The sequence below is a fragment of the Mustela putorius genome, unplaced genomic scaffold, assembly GCF_011764305.1.
Source record: "Mustela putorius furo isolate JIRA1106 unplaced genomic scaffold, ASM1176430v1.1 tig00000813_pilon_pilon_pilon, whole genome shotgun sequence".
NCBI classification, from domain to species: Eukaryota; Metazoa; Chordata; class Mammalia; order Carnivora; family Mustelidae; genus Mustela; species Mustela putorius.
This window is the reverse complement of record NW_025421485.1, coordinates 1,379,500-1,398,406: the sequence shown is the minus strand read 5'-3', so window position 1 is coordinate 1,398,406 and position 18,907 is coordinate 1,379,500. Positions and strand designations below refer to the sequence as shown.

The following is an 18,907-nucleotide window of genomic DNA, read 5'->3' as shown; positions in this document are numbered from 1 at the left end:
TGCCACTGAATTTTGAAAAAGCAATAGAAGAAAAGAAGTTTTAGTGAATAATTTAAGTAATAGGATTGAAATCAACTGCTGGATTCAGTTCGTTACATGCCTTTGTTGTTCTAGGCCTACTCAATTGTACTAACTTTCTAGAAGGTAAATGTTATGGATGCCATCAATAGCAATTTCTTCTCCTTTGAAAAGGAGGTGGCTGAAGTCCTGAAGCTCCCTTGGCTCCCACTGCAGAAAGATTTAATTCACATTTATTGAATGTCTTCTGTGTGCTCAGCGTAACATTTATAAGAGAAGAGCTGTCTTTACAAATGGAACTGGGCGCAAAGAAAGAGAGATAAGTATAATTTATGTCAGGATTTTATGACTGTAAAAATATCATATATTTTAATTATTCATGACAATGTGTAATTTTTTAGGAAATAAACTAAATTCGTCAAAGCACTAAGTTTTCAAAATGTTTGTTTTGGGGAGGTTCATCGAAATCCTGATTTAAGAAACAATCAGAAGATAGCTATGGATCGAAAGATGCAAAATACGGCCGCCCAGTGTCTGTGGTCGCCCGAGGGAGGCGAGCTGGGGCCTCTCACAGTCGCCGCCACCACCAAAACACAATTGTTCTAATAACAGAACAAACTTTATTAATTTGACGTTTTTTATTTCTTAAAAAATGTTATGATATTTTATTTCTCGTCTCTTTCTCTCTCTCTCTCAAATTACCAGATAGCGCAGATCATTAAGGTGAAAACTGTATGAGGCTGGGGTAATTAAACTGATAAAGGCTCATTTGATTTCAGTTCGGCTGTGGAAAACTGACATGCATTTAATCAAAAAGTTCCTCAAGAGCAATGCAGAATTACAAAGAAGGCTTAAAAGGAGAATACATTAAACACAACCGAATCTTTCAGCCTAATTGCATTATTCACAGAAAGCATCTCATGCCTCATTCTCTTCCGAGTTTAACTTTTCCCTCTTCCCCAGCACCCCCGGATGCGTTCCCACAAAGTCACGGGCGCACTGACACAGCCAGAGCTTCGCAACTGCTGGTTTCATGCCATTAACTGCAGGTAAATAAAACTCGGAGACACTTAGCAGATGTCCAACTCCTTCAGTCTGTGGTAAGCCTTGCCTTATGTACCTCAGGGGGAGCTTCTGGGAACCATTTTGCAGCCTCTACAAAAGCAGGGGAAGTAGAAAAGGCAAGAGGCCAACATCCACCTGGGTTCCCAAGATGGCCTGACATTCAGCTACTCCTGCACGGGCCATGTTGGCCTTTCCCTATTCCAAGAATTAAATGGGGCTGGAGGAGAAGTGGGGCAAGACAGAAGTCCGCTTTAGGAACATGCAACGCCAGTGGTGAAGCATTTTCATGGTTCTCCATTCTCAAGATCTCTTAAGACCCAAGAGTCTGAGAGATCTCACGATCATCTCTCGCTTTTATAATGTACTTCATTGTTTATAAAATGCTTCTAAACACATGGAATTTCTTCTTCGTTACTATGAAATGAACGCTACTCCTGGCAAACCATCACCCCTGTAGCTTACCTCAACGCGGAGACTATCTTCCCTACTGCGCTCTGCACCACGTCCTTGGGCGAGATGTCCAGAGGGCCCACGGCCACCTGCAGCAGCTGCTCAATCATTCTGAGAGGCAGGCCGTCTAGACACATGGCCACAGCTTGGTCATGAACTTTCCCTCTCTCTGACCGGGACAGGTCATAGAGGTCGCCATACTTGCGCAGCACTTCCTGTAAAGACACAGCATGCGACGCCTGAGAATCAAAGAGGAACCCAGTGGGTCTACATCACACAGTAAAAGCACGTTTAGGAGATTCTCCAACCCGCACTGAAGAACAGGCAGTGGTTAGTAAGAACCTGGGCTTCAGAGACACCAGGCTTGAGGACAGATCCTTGCTTCAGCCTGTAGTGTGGTGTGTAGTCTATGGGCCTTCTGTGGCTGCAGAATGAGGGTGAGGACAGAGATTCTTGCAACTAGGAGTGTCGTGAACATTAAATGAGAAAATACAGAAGTCAGGCCTCCAGCACAACGTCAGGTCCAAAGTAAAGCTTGTGAAGTGTTCATTTCTCTGTCATTGTGACCAGGCTACAACCACACAACAGCTCAGACCCATGAGCGTCTATTGTGCAACCCAGGTGGTACATGGGTGTCACCTGGTTGAACGCTCCTAATTACCCTGCGAGGACTTTTAATTAGCTCCATTTTACTGAAAAGTAAACTGGAAACCAAGATGTACAGTAACATGCCCAAAGTCACACAGCCAGCAATTCGGGGAATGGGGGTCAGAATCCGAAAGACTCCATCTCCCCGCGCCTGGGCCACACCACCCGCTCCTCTGATAATGTCTGTAAGAACAAATGTGACAACCAATAATGTGTGAAAACAGGCCACGAGCTACTGGTTTTCATCACAGCAAACATGGTCACTTAGTGTTAATGCTTTCCAGGGTGTGTGTAGTTTCTCAAGTTATCCTGAAGACGCTCTCTAGTCTTTCAGACCCACCGTGTAAAATCCAAACATTTAACTGGATAGCTGATGGTATTAAAGAATTGCTGTTGGGGTGCCTGGGTAGCTTAGTCATTAGGTGTCTGCCTTCAGCTCAGGTCCTGATCCCAAGATCCTGGTATCGAGCCCCGCATTGGGCTCCCAGCTCAGCGGGAGGCCTGCTTCTCCCTCTCCCACTTTCCCTGCTTGTGTTCCTCTCTTGCTGTGACTCTCTCTGACAGATAAATAAAATCTTTAAAAAAAAAAAAAAAAAGAATTGCCATTAATTTTTTTTATCGTGATCATGTTGTCGTGGTGTGTTTCCACGTATCCTCTAGAAAGAGATGTGCAAGTATTTATGGATAAAGTAAAACAATAAGCAGGATTTTCTTTAAAACTATCCACGGGGGCGGGGTGAGGGAAAGTGGGAGTGTGCGTGAAGAGAGGTCATGTTCTCATCTCTGCTGAAGCTGGGAGCTGGGCACAGGACATTTCGTTTTACTCTTCTCTCTGCTGTGAAACTTCTAACAGAAGAAGGTGCCCGTGCGTGCAACAGAGCAGCTGTTGTGTCCGTCCTGAGCAGGTGGGACCTGAGCCTACATGGGATAAAGGCCTCTAGTTAAGACTGCGCTAAACCTAGGGCCCAGGGGAATCTTCTTTCCCTGGTATACAACAAAAAAGAGGTTAAAATTAAGGCCTGACCGTAAAAGGGACAAAATGTATGAGGCTGAAAGTGATCTCCACTGTTTGCTATGAGAAGCGCCCGAATAAAAGCACAACAGGTCCAAGGAGTCTGCTGTCTCGGCCCATCCGCGGTCTGACTGAACGGCATTTACAAGCAGCCACCGGTAGCTTTAAATCACAGCCCCGGTGAAACAAATGGCTGTTTCTGTTAATGATCCCCTTGGCCTCATATCCACTATTCTAGTCACTCAAAGACAATACTTGTTCCAAGGAGAGGAATGACAATTCTCCAGATTTGAGCACAGTATATTTAATTAAAAAAATAAGATAAGTATTTAATTTTTTATTCTAATAAGTATAATCACATTGACTTGAAGAATTCCAATTTTACCACAGTTCTCATAATTACGGATTATAGCACCGTACATGTCAGTAGGATAAAATTCGGGTTGGTAAAGCCAATCTGTTCCCTGCAAAGCCTTTTCTACTGCTTGTACATCATTTAATGTGATTCATTAGACAGGCTAATAGCACTGAAAAACACAAAATGAAATAAAACTGCTATCAAACTTTTGAATTCTCCCCATCATCTTTTCCATGAGGGCTTGGCATTTATGAGTCTCATACAAATTTTGACGCCTTCCATTTGTTCATTATCTGAACTGCTCTCCACTGACCCATCTTTCTATCAGCTATAGTTCTTTACAAGCCAAGAATACAATTCAGTCAATATGTATGGTTTGAGAAAAAGAAAAGGGAGATTAGTGGCCACTTATGGTTTCATTTACCATCCACATTAAAGGGGCAAATGCAAAATTACTTAGACATCTAAACACTGTTTTCACCTATATGAAACCACTTATGGATGGATCTGTCAACTTCTCAGTTATGGGGTGAAGAAGAGCTAAAACTCTCTTGGCTGCGACAGTACAGAGGAAAAGCTACAAAAGTTACAGAGGGCTTCCCTGAGCTGTTCTAACACACTGGGCCTCCCGTCCGCTCCCCACTCTCCTGAGAGCATTTTCTGAGACACCATGAGGGTTGCAACTGGAAACCAAGTAGGAAAAATTTTACTAGCCAAAAAAATTCTTATCAATAATAAAATGACATTGGGAATAAGAAATTAAAAAAAAAATGAGTGCATATGACTAAAAAAAAAAACCAGTTGAAGCAATGACAGAGGAAAAAAAATCTATCATTTTTCAGTTGAGAGAGCAAAACACCTACCAGCGTGTCGGGCTTGCAAACCACTGTCCTGATGGTTTCTCAGCTTCAGTGACTGCTCCCTCCCCCAGGCACCTACCCTCAACTCAGGGACTTTCCCCCACATCACCCTCACACCTCTACCCTGCCAGAGACTAAATCCCAGTAAGTGGCCTCAAATCCTTTCCAAAGAAGTGAAAACTGATAGAACAAGACAAAACAAGACAGACCGAAGAAGCTAAAAGACAAAGGGCTGAGGACCATCTTCAAAGACATCTGCAGGACTGCAAACCCTAGCAAAACCACTAACCCGGCCTGCACGGAGAAATGAAAGCGTGTGCTTATGTTCTCTGAGCGAGCGAGCCTGGGGGCCAAGCTTTCACTTCACTACCTGCTCACTCGTCTTCAGAGAAACAAGGAAGCTGTGGGTGAGGGTTTCCAGGTGAGCGAGCGATTTCTCCAGATGATGCAGGGCGTCTGCGTAGGTCAGTTTAGAGTCACTGGCTTCCTGCGTGTCGTCTTCCGAATTCCTTTTCCGCGGCTTCTCAATAAAATGTTTGATAGTCTGAACAGCCTTCTCGGTCATCTCCTTCCGTGCTTCCACAGACAGCTGCAACACAAAAAGGGACTAGACCAGTGAGACAAGCCAGCCCCATGCTAGCAGAGACGGCATATCTCGTGAGACAGTAGAGAGGCAGAGAGAACCCAAGTGGAAAGCTAGCAGACGACCTGAACCAGCGAACAGGCTTATGTGATACTAGCTTTCGTTCGCTGAGGAAAACAACAACATGAGGGACCAGAGGCGCTATTAAATTAGTAAATACAGATTTTTTTTAATCCTAAGCTAATATGCAAAAGTAGGTGGTGATAGGAAGAAACTAGCGTTCAAACAGAGCACTGGTTACAGTGAATAAAGGAGGAGCCATTTCTACAACCACAATGTCCAGTGCTGGTAATTTATTATAAGGAAATAATTTTTTAAAAACTAGTATAGGCATGAAGATTTTAACTGGAAGAATATAAAATGAAAACTCAAAAGCAATCTGATTGCCTGATAATAAAAGAAATGGTAACTAACTTACGATAAATTACTAGATACAATATAATGCCATCATTAAAATTAGAATTATGAAACCAGTATAGCAATTTGGAAAGTGCTTATCATAAAATGTTAAATTTTAGGAATCAGAAATCATAAAATGGTATATGCCATGCTTATGTTAAAGTCCAAGCTAACCCAGTGTGTACAGTTGAACAGAAATACACACACACACACACACACACACACATACATACTAGTGACTTAATGTTGACGTTTTAAGATTATGAGCAATTTTGTTCTCAACTTTCCAAATTTTCTAAAATAATGTCGTATTCATTTCTTTACCTACCAAGTACTTATTGAATTCTGATATGTGACAGTCATTTTGTTATGGATACAGGAGACATACTTTTCTAATATTATTAAAAATATTCTAATATTATTAAAAATATTGGCTTCACGACTAAATGTAATCTGTCTTGATGGAGGCACCACACACCCAGGAGCCATGTTGGGCCTTTTCAGGCCCCACTGATTTGTGCTGCTTTGGATCCTAGATTTAGGGTCGTGTCCACCACACTCAAGCACATTTAGGGTGGTGTCCACCACTCAGCTTTCAATGGGTGTTGTGTTAATTCAAATAAATAAAATAAAAACAGAGTACCAGGACAAAATCTTCACTGTTATTTCTTAAAAATCAGTTACTGTGTGTCTCTGGTTATCTGAATAGTGCCACGGGCATCACAGCATGGCGTCGGTGGCCGTGCCAGGAGGCTGGCCCCTCCCAACCTCGCATTTCCCACCAGCTCCAAGTCACTCTATCAGAACTCATGTTGTATAACGCAGATGGCTGACATTTCCTTCATCCCATATTCATATGGGTAAAAAGTGACTTTAGGAAAGTACGATTTCCACTGACCTGTAACTAAGCGTGTGCCCTGTAAATGCAGCTTCCAGTAAGCTCTGTAGCCAGATTGCTACCTCCAAGCTCTCGTGACATACAACAAAATCAGAAGCCCCCACTGACGGGCAAGCATCCCTCACATTTTTCTCTTCCCTCACAGATACTGTGCACTCTTTTCTGTGGTGGAGAAATAGAAGATAATAGAACTTGCATAGTTGGAAGGCCCTCCTGACTTTGCCCATCATGTGGATGGAAAGACTGAGCCCCAGGGAGGTTCTGGGATATGCTGGGGGTCCTCGAGTGAGTGACAAGAGTAAAAGCCAGCCCCAGTGCCTTGGTTGACTTCTCCCCGCACATCACACAGCTCTGACTTCACCGTGTCCCCCTCCTCACAGGCTCTGACAGAGAGGATGGATGCGCACTGGCTAGACGCTCCACAGGAGCAAAGACAAATAAGAATATGGTGGAACAAACCCTTCCTTTCTATTCACTCATGTTTGTCTCCTCAAGAAAGCCGGGTTTGGGGACGATTTGGCTACACCAGCTGCCCAAATGTCTTCTCTCCCAGCTGACCAAGGGGTGTGGAAGACTTTCAACCACAGACCGGCAAGACAGCAGGGACGGGGCGGGCAATTCACACGACAGGGAGCAGCGTCCTGGGAGAAACGGGTGGTCTCTGTGTCCCAGGACGGGTCCAGACGCGATCGTGGCTGTCGAAGGTTTGCCGTGCCATTGTCAGCCACTCCGGAGCCGCCGGTAAGGAGGAAGAGCACTCGCCCCTGCTTCCCGTTCACTGCTGGGGGACGAGGCAACCGGACCACATGTGTGAAAGGTGAACAATGTCGTCCACCATGCAATGTCATCTCCAGAACTTAAATGAGATCATGTGTAGGACAATCAGCAAATGCCCTACCCGCCATAAGCTTCAACAAATTGAAGCTGACTTGTAATGTGACCAACTGATAGAGTACACAGGCCACCTTCTACCGGTCAGTCTTGTTTTTCTTCCTAATCAATTTGCCATGTAATCCCTTCTAGAAAAAAACCTTTTCAGAAGCTTGGGAAATCCCTTGGTACGGTACTTCTGGACTTGCACGAGCTGGCTCCTAGCTACCCCTCTAGTCTCAAATGTAATTGTAGCCCCACTCTAAGCTCCATATACCCCAACTTTTCATCATTTCCTGGCGTCACTAGGTATCTTTTCTCAGCAAAATGCTCTCTCCTCTCTTCTTGGCAAGGCATGTTCCAATTCCTGTTTCAACAGTGAGACACATCCAAGTCATCCTGGACTCATCTGTTTCTTCAGACGGGCTCGTCCACCAGCGGGCCATCTGCCCCAACGGCCAAGTGCATCAGCACCTGCTTCTACGCATGGAGCCTCCAGCTACCCAGCAATACTGAGTCTAGGCCTCGCACTGACATCTGTGTTTTCCTGGAACTGGCTACGGAACGGCCCAAGAATGGCCACTAGAGGCAAGTGAATTTCCTGGGAGTTTACATAATTGGACCTCATCACCAACATTACCAGCAAAGTCTTTCCACCCCTTATTTTTAATAATCTTTCAAAGTAACTAAATAACCCAACAGTTACTAAGAATATAGAGTGTAAGCAAATACAACCGTAAATTACTTTTCCTGAGGGAGCTGGGGCCTGTACAAGAGGCAGAGTGATGTTAATGACAGAGGATAGAAGGACTGGGCCTTTTGCTTCATTGGACACTTAAGCTATTCACTCTTTTTTTTTTTTTTTTTTTAGCTTTTCACTCTTTATAGAAACAGGTTTATCACTGAAAGACTATAGGGTGAGATCAGATTAAGAAATACAAGTTTTGGGGACCTGGGTGGCTCAGTTGGTTAAGCAACCAACTCTTGATTTCAGCTCAGGTCTTGATCTCAGGGTCATGAGTTCAAGCCCTGTACTGGCCTCCAGCTGGGCACACAGCCCACTTAAAAAAAGAAAAAAAAAATACAAGTTTCACACAGAATAAACCTAATAGACTTATTTTCCTTAAACTCTTCCATGATAGAGAAAACAAACAGTAAAAGACAAAAAGACTGACAAATGTACCACCAGGGTGAAAAACTGCAATTTCTTCACTGACTCTCTAGCAGCCACAAAGTACTCTTATTTTCAACCTTCTATTTTGAAGCCCATGGCATTCACACATCATTCATACACATATTTCTATAACGAGAAATCAAAGATTTTGTAAAACATATTCCCTGACAGCAAATAGTAACTATTTTTTTTTAATGTAGATTTTGTAAAATAGACTTAAGTGGATAAACTGTTCTGGTACTCAGTGAGTATGTATTCAACACCTATTTTATAGGCCCTGTGGAAAAATGAGAGAAAACATGAGCCAGGCTCAAAGAAATCAAATTTAGTGTAAGAAACAAGATGGTGGGAAGGGAAGAAATTGAGGAGTTATCCCTGATGGCCACGAATCTTACTGAGTCCACCTTGGAAAGACATCCGGACTCTACCCAGTCTCCCCCACGTCCAAGGCCACCCCTCAGGGCTAAGCCACAGCGCCTCTCTTGTCCTGCGCTGGTTCTAACTGGTCTCCTGACAGGACAGAGAGCACAGCGCTCACCCAACAGACGCATCCCACGGGCCCCACCACAGCTGTCAATCCCCTTGCAACTACCATGAGCCACGTTCCAGCCAAGGAAGTCTGAGCAGAGGCAAGCCTGAGCCAAGGCAAGATCCAACTCCCACAGATCATTACCAGCCTCCGCTCTCTCCCAGTCACGGCAGCCCGCACAGTGCAGGTCCCAGATGGCACCAACACAAGACGGGAGAGCTTCCATCAGCCTGGACGCCTAGCTGCTTTGCGGTAGAGCCCTTTACAGTCTCTCACTGGGTCAGAAGCCTGACGGAACATCAACCTTCATTGTGTTAAGCCACTGTGATCCTGGGGCAAACTGGGTACTCCAGCATTAAGCAGAAGCAAAGTGATATTTCAAAAAACATCAATCTGACTGTGTTATTCCTCTGCTCAAATCTATTTAACAGCTTTCCCATTCACTAAGAGTAAAAACTCAGTCTTCAAAGCCCTGTGAAGCCCACTAAGATTTGTTCTTCCCCTCACCCTCCCTGTCTAATCCTTCTTCCTCCCTTTCCTTTGACACTCTTGCTCCACACCACACAGACTTCCGCGCAGTCCCTCTGTGCTTTTCCACACACTGGTCCCTCTGCTTGAGATGCTCCCCAGGTATCCTCACGGTTGTTCCTCAGGACTTAGCACAAAGGCCACCTCACCAGAGAGACCTCCCCTGACCACTCTAGAGAAGCTAGCCCTCCCCGCACCCTTAACCAGTGTCTCTCTCTCTCCTCTTGCCCTGTGGTAGTTTTTCCTCAGAACTGACATGTTATGTTTCCATGTGCTGTCTCTCGCTGTTATATTCCAGAACCCGAAACTCAGAATGGTGGCTCATTCATAACAACTGCCCAATCTGTTGAATGTGGAAGTGAATGAATGGATGAATGACCCCATTTTTAAAAGGAAGAAGAGCAGAAGCAGTGTTGGGGGGAGGGGAGACCCGTGGTATACGATACATGTACAACCACTAGGGGGCAGTGCAGTGGGAAAGAGTAGAAAATATGCTAGCTTGACAGGCCAAATGGTCTCTGTTATACAGTCTTTGGTTGGTTGGTTGGTTGGTTGGTTGGTTTTACAATCCTTTAAAAAGATGTAAAAACAAATCAGAGCTAAGGGCTATAACAAGAACAGCCAGGGGGCTGAATGTGACCTGTGGGCCAAGGCTGGTTGACCCCCTGATCTACAATATTAAACAGTTCTAGTTGGAAAGGAGAATTGAGAATAAACCGTAAGTGGCCTTGAGTGCCAGGCTGGTTACGGAATCTGAGGTACAGGAATCAGAAGCCACAGAAGGCAACACGTACACTGAGGATTGCAATTCTATAACAATGCCTTATTCAGTTCCTGTTTGAAAACACACTGTCGAAGAATCTGATTTTGAAGAAAAATATAAACCTGTAGGTATCGGAGTAAAAAATGTCATTCTTTTTCAAGCCTCCCTTCGTCTGTGCCTTCAGAGTCTATTCCGAGCTCACATGTCTGTACGCATCCCTGACATGATCTCTTCCCCAAGGTCATAAACACTCAAGGTGTTCCTAAGGCGCTCTGTGCCTACCTCTATCAAAGAAGAATTACACCACATTCAAATCATCCAGGTACTTGTACGTCTCCCTGACTAAACAAGGAGGTCCTCCAGGCTAGAAACTGTGTGGTTTTGTTTTTTTTTTTTTAAGATTTTACTTATTTGTCAGACAGAGCATAAAGCAGGAGGAGCAGCAGGCACAGGGGGCCGATGCGGGACGCCATTCTAGGACTCTGGGATCATGACTTGAGCCAAAGGCAGATGGCAAACCTACTGAGCCACCCAGGCATTCCAGAAAATGTGTTTTTTAAAATCTCAGTATTCCTGGCAGCTAAACAATGTCCAGAAATGGCAGACAAATAGAAAATAACTCTTAAATCCCTCAACTCTGATCAACAGAGGAGGGGAAAGAGAACCTTGAGAAGCGCAGTGAAGTGACATGCTCTCCGGGCGTCCCTAGAAACCTGTGGTCCGGACTGGGCTGCAAGACTCCAGTTCGCCACAGACCTGGCAATGACCTGTTCCCGTGAGAAGGCCTGGGGAGACTAAAACTGCAAAAGGATATTTTAAAGGACTTGAAACAAATGAACGAGCAAACTGGGACCCGATGTATGCTATCGGCACAGCGCGGCCGCCCAGGAGAGACACAAGGAAATTGAACTGGCGATCCCGTGGCGCGCATTGCTCTGACTCACACCTGGTGAACGCATGCTGTACAGTCGCCTTGGGCTGGGGGCTGGTGACACAGAGTTAGACCAGGTCCCTGCCCCCAGGGAAATGAAAGGCTAGGCTGAAAGAAAGAGAGAGAAGACATGACAAAGCAGCGTGATCCTTACAAAACACCACAGGGTGAGGAGGAGGCACAGTAGAGGCCTCAGAAGGGGAGCCTGGTCCTGCCTGGAAGTGAGCGGCTGCAAGGCGGGGAGGCAGGGAGACACCTGCCAACAGCGGCCCCTCCTGAGGAGAATGCTCGGCCGTGAGTAGGCATGAGGACCGGAGAAGCATTCCAAGAGCCGCAGGTCGGAGGAGCAAGAGGGGAAGCTGGGAGTCGGCTGGCTTGGCTGGAACAGAGTGTGCGTGCGAAGGGCCGTCAGGGGATAGGGAGGAACTCAGCAGCGGTGACCACACGGAGGGCCTCTCTGTCAGGCTGATGGGATGGGGCTTCACCACCATGGCTGGGAAGGCGCCAGCAGAAGGAGCTCAAGCAGAAGTTGACAGGATCAGTACTACTGTTTTCAGGGGACGGCTTGACTGAAAATTCACTGAGACAACTTTCCTCATCTGCAGCTTCCCTCGGCTGGTCAATTTTGCTCAGCAGATAATTTTTTTAAGATTTTACTTATTTGAGAGAGAGAGAGAGAGAGAGAACACTCGCAAGCAGAGGGAGGGGCAGAGGGCGAGGAAGACAGAGAACCTTCCATCTCTCCTCCTCCTTTTCAAGCACGGACACTGCCCCACTTACCATATGTCAGCCCCGGCCTTGGCACAGGACGTACACAGGTAAATGAAGACACGATCTCCACCTGGAAGAATATCCATCATCCTGGGAAAAGCCAAAGCCAAAGAAAAGCGCTTATAAAATGCAACGAGTACAAACAAAGGACGTGGGCACACCGAGAAAAAGAAGTTTATCTTAGAAAGGCAAGGAAGTCTTTAGAAGGAGGGTAAAAGCTGAACCAGGACTTGAAAACTGAGCATAATTCCCGTGGACGAAGTGGGTGGCGTGGATTTACGGCAGAGACAGCAGCCCGAGAACTTTAAAAAGGCTTTTATAAGAGAGAGTGTTCTGTGCCTGTGCCTCTAGAATACCCTCAGAATACCCTCCCCCTATCCCAGCAGCTCACTGCCTCAAAGAAAGGGGAGCCGAGGGGCGGGTGCACAGCAGCAGCTAACGGTGTATTTGCAGAAAAAAGGAAGAAGGGTTTTTGGAAAAACAGCAAACAATTCCAGGAGTTTGATGCCCCGTGGCTCCCACCGTCAAACCACTTGCCACGAAAAGCTAGATGCCTCCTTCTCCAATCTAACTCCCACACCAGACCCAGTCACTGTTCTAGAAGCGAGGAAAAGCCTGTGGCGGCCGGAACGGAAACTGTGTGTGCTAGGGGAGAAGACTGTCCTTCAGGGGAAGAGACGCAGAAGCAGGCTGGGGCTGGGGTCCCCGGGGTGCCACAGGGAGGAACTTACACGTTCTCCTTTAGGCCAGTGGTTCTCAGCTGGGGTACGTGTGCCAGCAGCACAACACAAAGCTTTTCTGAAGGGTGTAGCACTGCAGATGGTTCTAAGGGAATCCATTTCTAAATCTTCACCTTACCCAAATCCTCTGTCCTAAAACTGATCTTGAGAACATTCTGGAGGTCAAGATGTCAAACCTTTTCTCTTTCTCAGCTTGCCGTTCACATAGGCCTCGCTCCCCTTAAATAAGACAGACATGCATCACAACTCTTCCTGAATCTGACTCCCACATCGTTCTGGAGTCTAGAAAGTTCCAGAGCACAAAACAAGGGACAACCGAAAATACTGGTGCGTGACAGGACTCCAACAACTAGATAATGAGTTTCTTATTTCATGTCACAAGGTTTCCAGTTCTTGTACTTTCAACAAAATTTATGAAAGATCTAATAGAATTGTCAGTTGCTAAATCATTAAAAATGATTTTTAACCATAGATCATGATGTGATTTTTTTGGCTGATAACGGAGGGCAGACACCTGAGAGGCACTCCTACGACAGACTCTTTCCCCAACCACTGTGAACAAGGTTTTTAAATATTCATATCCATAAAAATATAAAGAACTGATGTGGAATGCAATTTCAATCTAGCAATAAGTAACACCCATCGAAGGGCACAAAAATTAATTAAAAAAGCAATGTTTAAAGCCCTATGCATCTCATTAAGAGGTATATTTTAAACACAATTTTAATTTTAGGATTCTTGTTTATCAAAAGTTAACATATCTGTGTTGTTCTGATCAAATGCATGACTGAAACAGTAACTCAATACAGAATAAGTTCTTACTCTTTTTCTTATATTCTTATCACCTGGAAGTATCTCTTTGAAACACAAGCATTCAGAGAACCTGCCCTTGCTCCGGATCCTGTGGGAGAGTCGAGCACCCAGCTCCAATGCGCACCACTATCTTCTGTCGTAAAGACCTCAGAAGCCGGTTTCTCTTCCAGGTCAGTGTCAATCAGCAAACATGGATGCCCCAGTCCACGGACGCACCAAGCCCACCCCACTCCGGCTGGGCCTGTCCTTTGGCACAGCCCAGCACTGAAAGTCTCCTGCCTTTTGTTTGGAGAAGCTGAACTCCGGGAGCGAGCCCTGTCCTTCCTGCTGCAGTAGTTATCACTAAATAAAATCTGTCTTTATTGCCTTTAACTAGTGCCCAGCTGTATTTCTCTTTGACAAGAGGAAAAGTACAAATCGTTGGAGAGAAAGGAAAGATGCAACTTGTCTAACTGCTAAAGATGTGCTTGTTCTTATATTTTTAAAGGTTCTTATACTTTTTAAACTGTGGTTGTTATCAAATCACTGTTATTGTGGATTACCCTGAATACAAAGCTACATAACAGTTCTGCTTTAATGTCAATATTTAAAATACAGAGAATTACATCACCCTTTGTACCCATTTAAAATTATGATTTAAAAAAATCTTAGATATCAAGGGCCACAGTCTGAATGTTCATATGCTGAAATCCTACCCCCTTGGAAGTGATGGCATTAGTAGGCGGGCCCTTTGGAAGGTGGTTCAGTCATGAAGGTAGAGCCCTCGTGAAAGGATTAGTGCCTTCTAAGAGAGACACCAGAGAGTTCCCTGTCCCTTCACTCTGTGAGGACACAGGGAGCAGGTGCCAACCATGGACCAGGGAAAGGGCTCTCACCAGAACTCAGCTATGCTGGTGCCTTTATCTTGGACACTGTTGCCCGAAGTGTGATTTTCAGACCACCTACACTGACATAACTGAGCACTACTGCAAAAATGAAAATTCCGGAGCCCTTATTAGACTTAAGATTCTGCATGTGGGTTAAGGAAGGCACTGGCATTGGTGGGAAGAAACCTATCTTTTGCAAAAGCTTCTCTTAGTTAATTCTAAGGGCAATGGCAGCATGTGACCCGGGACCGCAAGTTCTGGGGACTTGACACTGCCAAAGGACCCAATCAACGGGCTGACGGTGACTGTGGGCTATGGCTGCAAGTGGCTCCCGGGACGGCCACTGAGGGGCAGTCAGGAGGTCACTGCAAGAGCCCAGAGACATTGGGGTTGGGGAAGGGGGTAATGAAAGAAGGCAACAGTGCTGATTTTGGATGATACATGAACAGAACTCAGACATCAACATGCTGTCCTGGGCTAGCTGCCCCGGTATGCACTCCCCCCGGCCCGATATATGAAGCCAGGTGCCCATCAGGTTCCAAACCTTTTTGTCCAAGACCCAGAGTAAGGAGCTCACTGCATAGCAAAACTCAGTATCCGTATCTATAGATGAATATAGTAAAAACAAAAGTTTCCTGAAACAATACAACCCCCACAGCGGTGAGAGGCCTACTGAGAGTTCCTGATGTGAATCTACAGTCTAGCCTTTCTGGTTGGTTTGTTTTGAAAGCCGGTCACAACACTTAACTACAGGACTCACTCGTGGGTGTGACTCCGTCTGTAAAACGCCTGCAAAGTGGCTCCAACAGTAACAGATGACTTGCGGGGCCAGCAAACGCCGAGGCCACAAACGGGGTATCAAATTGCCCAAGTTAGATTTAAGTGACTCCATTAAAGAAGAAATTTGGTTGTTTTTTTTTATTAAGATGTATTTATCTTAGAGAGAGAGAGAGAGAGAGGAGGGAGGGGGAGAGAGAAAGGGAGAGAGAATCTCAAGCCGACTCCCTGCTAAGCATAGAGGCCTGTGGGGCTTGATCTCACGCCCTGATATCACGACCTGCGCTGAAACCAAGTGTCAGATGCTTAACCAACGGCACCACCCAGGCACACCTTTTTTAAGCATTGTTTTTAAATTACAAATATAAAATATTATGAAATAGTATCTTAACTATTATGCAGCAGAAAATGAAAGTTGAGAAGTCTTAGAAATTTTGCTTTAATACCATTGACTAGTTATTCAATCACAAAAATAAGAATGCATGCTTTGTCACCTTCAGTTACATACTTAACAGAAAATCAGTGTTATAACTTTGCTTTTTTGCTTTCGCTACCAATTGCTTATATAATAAAAATGAATGCCACAGGACAGAGCCACTTTATCTCTGCCTTTTGCCTCATAGTATAACCATAGAAATATTATTATTTTTCATCAAGTGTGAACAGCCCCATCTTTTTTACTATTCACTTTTGGCAATGACATCAGCTAATACAATCCTAAGTTTTTCAATAGCTTGAAGGTCACCTTTATCTTAATAGAGAAAGGCACGAAGAATGTTCAAAAAGAGATAAAATATTACTGTGAGCGGTAATGAATACTACCATCATTGCTGTTGTGCATATACAGGTTTTAACAAGATCTAAAAGCACTCGTTCACATTTTCCATTTAAAAATCTTTTCCTACCCTATGCATGCATGGGCTACACAATACAAATTGTACTTAAGATCATTTTAAGTAGAGCCACTCAATTTATATCAAAGCCAAATGTGAATTTGAAAATCCAGATCCTAACCCAACAATGAAAACTATAGAAGGTCATTCAAAACCAAAACCATCTGCTAGAGCTTTGAAGTTGGACTAAAAAAATTTCCAACTTTTTTTGTACCTTGTACATAAGAATAAAATAGAGCAACACAAAGCAGAAGAGGAATTGAACAATCCTCGTGCATCTACTTGCCCCGAGATCTTTATATATGCTACTTTATTTAATCCTCACCACAGTTACTCAGGGTCCAGGTTCCAGACATCACGGGCCTCCTCCCTATAGCCACTCAGTACCACGCGGACCAAGAGCTGGCTATGTACCCGCAGATGACCCACTCAGGGCTGCTCTGGGACCCAGCGGATCTCACTCCTCTCCCCATGGTGATTACTAATCCAGGCAAATCCCGATCAATGCCAATCAGCACCTGGAATACCAGAGCCCCAGGCATGGGTTCGGGGGTGATCTTATCAGCAGGAAACTTGGAATTTCTGTTTGGTTCCTGTGGGGAAGCTTTCTCACTCTATCTGGCTGGATGTGAATAAGGAAGCCCCAATTACTTCCAGCCATCACACTGAAGCAAAGAGCCCTATGATGAAGTTAACACCGGAAGACAGCAATGAACAGAGATGGAGAGAAATTGGCTCCTTGATGACCACAGGCTGCCGGGTCTGCCATCCCTGAAGTCAGCCCCACCTCTGGACCTGTCAGTTCATTAGCCAGTAAATTTGCTGGTCAATTAAGCCAATTTAATTGGATTTTTTATCTGTGTCTAAAAACATTCTAAAATTAATCTTTATTTACATAGTGGTGATGATTGTACAGTGAGGAAGACTCAGAAGATAGAGTAATTTTCCCCCCCAGATCCAGCTGGATGGGAACTCAAAAGATCTGACTACGTAAACCTGTCTCTTTCTCCATCACCATGCCACCATTAAAAGAACTTAAGCTGTGTCTAAGATCCATCAATTTATTTCAATTCAACATGTTGAGAAGCTACAAAATTAATGTATGAAACTTCTCATATTTCCCTGGGTCAGTGGTGATTTAAAATTGTTTTTCTCTATTCTCCTCATGAGAATTGTTTTTAAAGATTATTTATTTATTTATTTGACAGAGAGAGAGATCACAAGCAGGCAGAGAGGGAGGCAGAGGGTTGGGGGGAAGCAGGCTCCCTGCAGAGCAGAGAACGCGACGCAGGGCTTGATCCCAGGACCCTGAGACCATGACCTGAGATGAAGGCAGAGGCTTAGCCAACTGAGCCACCCGAGCGCCCTCCTCATGAGAATTTTAACATCTGATCATCGTTGGCATCAATATCTCATAGTCTTTACACATACAGGTAACATTAAAAATCCCTCATCCGACCAGGTATACTGGACAAAAACTGGTTATACTCTAAGGAACTTTGCTAGGTGATTCAGTGGGGGGAAAAAAAAGGTTAAGTAGGATGTGGATTTTCCTCAAAAGAGGTTTATAAAGACGTACTATAAAAACATATACATACAGAGCACCTAGGTGGCTCAGTCAGTTAAGTGTCTGACTTCGGCTCAGGTCACGATCCCAGAGTCTTGGGATTGAGTCCTGCCTCGGGCTTCCTGCTCAGCAGGGAGTCTGCTTGAGATTCTTTCTCTCCCTCGGCCTCTGCCCCTCATGCTCATGCTCTTTCTCTCTCTCTCTAATAAATAAAATCTTTAAAAAAAAGAAAAAGAGGGACTCCTGGGTGGCTCAGTGGGTTAAGGTCTCTGCCTTCGACTCAGGTCATGATCCCAGGGTCCTGGGATCCAGCCCCGCATCAGGCTCTCTGCTCAGCAGGGAGTCTGCTTCCCTTCTTCTCTCTGCCTGCCTGTCTACTTGTAATCTCTGTCTGTCAAATAAATAAATAAAATCTTAAAAAAAAAAGAAAGAAAACAAATAGATACAGTATACATGCCTATACTATAATAATTATCACAAATCAAATGACTTTGGTGTTGATGCTGTACCCTGGTCCATTATCATCTCCCTGAAGACACTAATATGACTTTGACTATCGACAAAGCAAAGACACTATACTTTGACTATCGACAAAGCAAAAAGGCAACCTGCTGAATGGGGTAAGATATTGGTATATGAGTTATCTGATAAGGGGTTCATAACCAAAATACATGAAGAACTCAATACAATCCAACACCAAAAAAGAAATTAAAAAACAGGCAGTGTACCTGAATAGACATTTTTCCAAGGAAGATATATAGATGACCAACAGACACAGGAAAAGACATTTATCACTAATCCTCAGGAAAATGAAAATCAGAACCATAGTGAGATCCTACCACCTTATACCTGTCAGAATGGCTGGTATCAATGACACAAGAAATAACAAGTGTTAAAGAAAATGTGCAGAAAAGGGAACCCTCCTGCATAGTTGGTAGGAAAGTAACGTTGTACAGCCACTGTGGAAAACAGCATGGAGGTTGCCCAAAAAACTAAAAATAGAAATGCCATATGATCCTGCAATTCCACTTACCCAAGAGAAACAAAAACTTTGGAAAGATATATGAACCCCTATGTTTGCGGCAGCATTATTTACAGTAGCCGAGATAAGGAAGCAACCCAAGTGTCCACTGATGGATGAACAGAAAAAGAGATTGTGGTAGAAATGCCCAATGGATTATTACTCTGCTAGAAAAAAGAATGAGATCTTGCCGTTAGCAACAACATGGGTGCACCTAGAGGGTATTGTGCTAAGTGAAAAAAAAAAAAAAAATCAGAGAAAAACAAATACCAAATGGAATCTATAAAACAAAACCACCGAAGAGACACATGAA

At 44.5% G+C, this 18,907-nt stretch overlaps 1 protein-coding gene across 5 annotated transcripts in view; it reads right to left on the bottom strand.

The window, feature by feature from the left end:
- NBAS (NBAS subunit of NRZ tethering complex) overlaps positions 1-18,907 on the bottom strand; it is a 316,898-nt gene that overhangs the window by 49,600 nt on the left and 248,391 nt on the right. For all 5 annotated transcript variants that reach the window (XR_006608058.1, XR_006608057.1, XM_004745820.3 and 2 more), the window contains 2 exons: positions 4,782-5,000; positions 1,546-1,748 (listed from right to left, as the gene is read on the bottom strand). Coding sequence is in view for 3 of the 5 variants with exons in the window: in XM_004745820.3 (XP_004745877.1) it covers positions 1,546-1,748; positions 4,782-5,000 (422 nt within the window). In the remaining 2 variants the exon portion in view is untranslated. The remainder of the gene's footprint in view (positions 1-1,545; positions 1,749-4,781; positions 5,001-18,907) is intronic.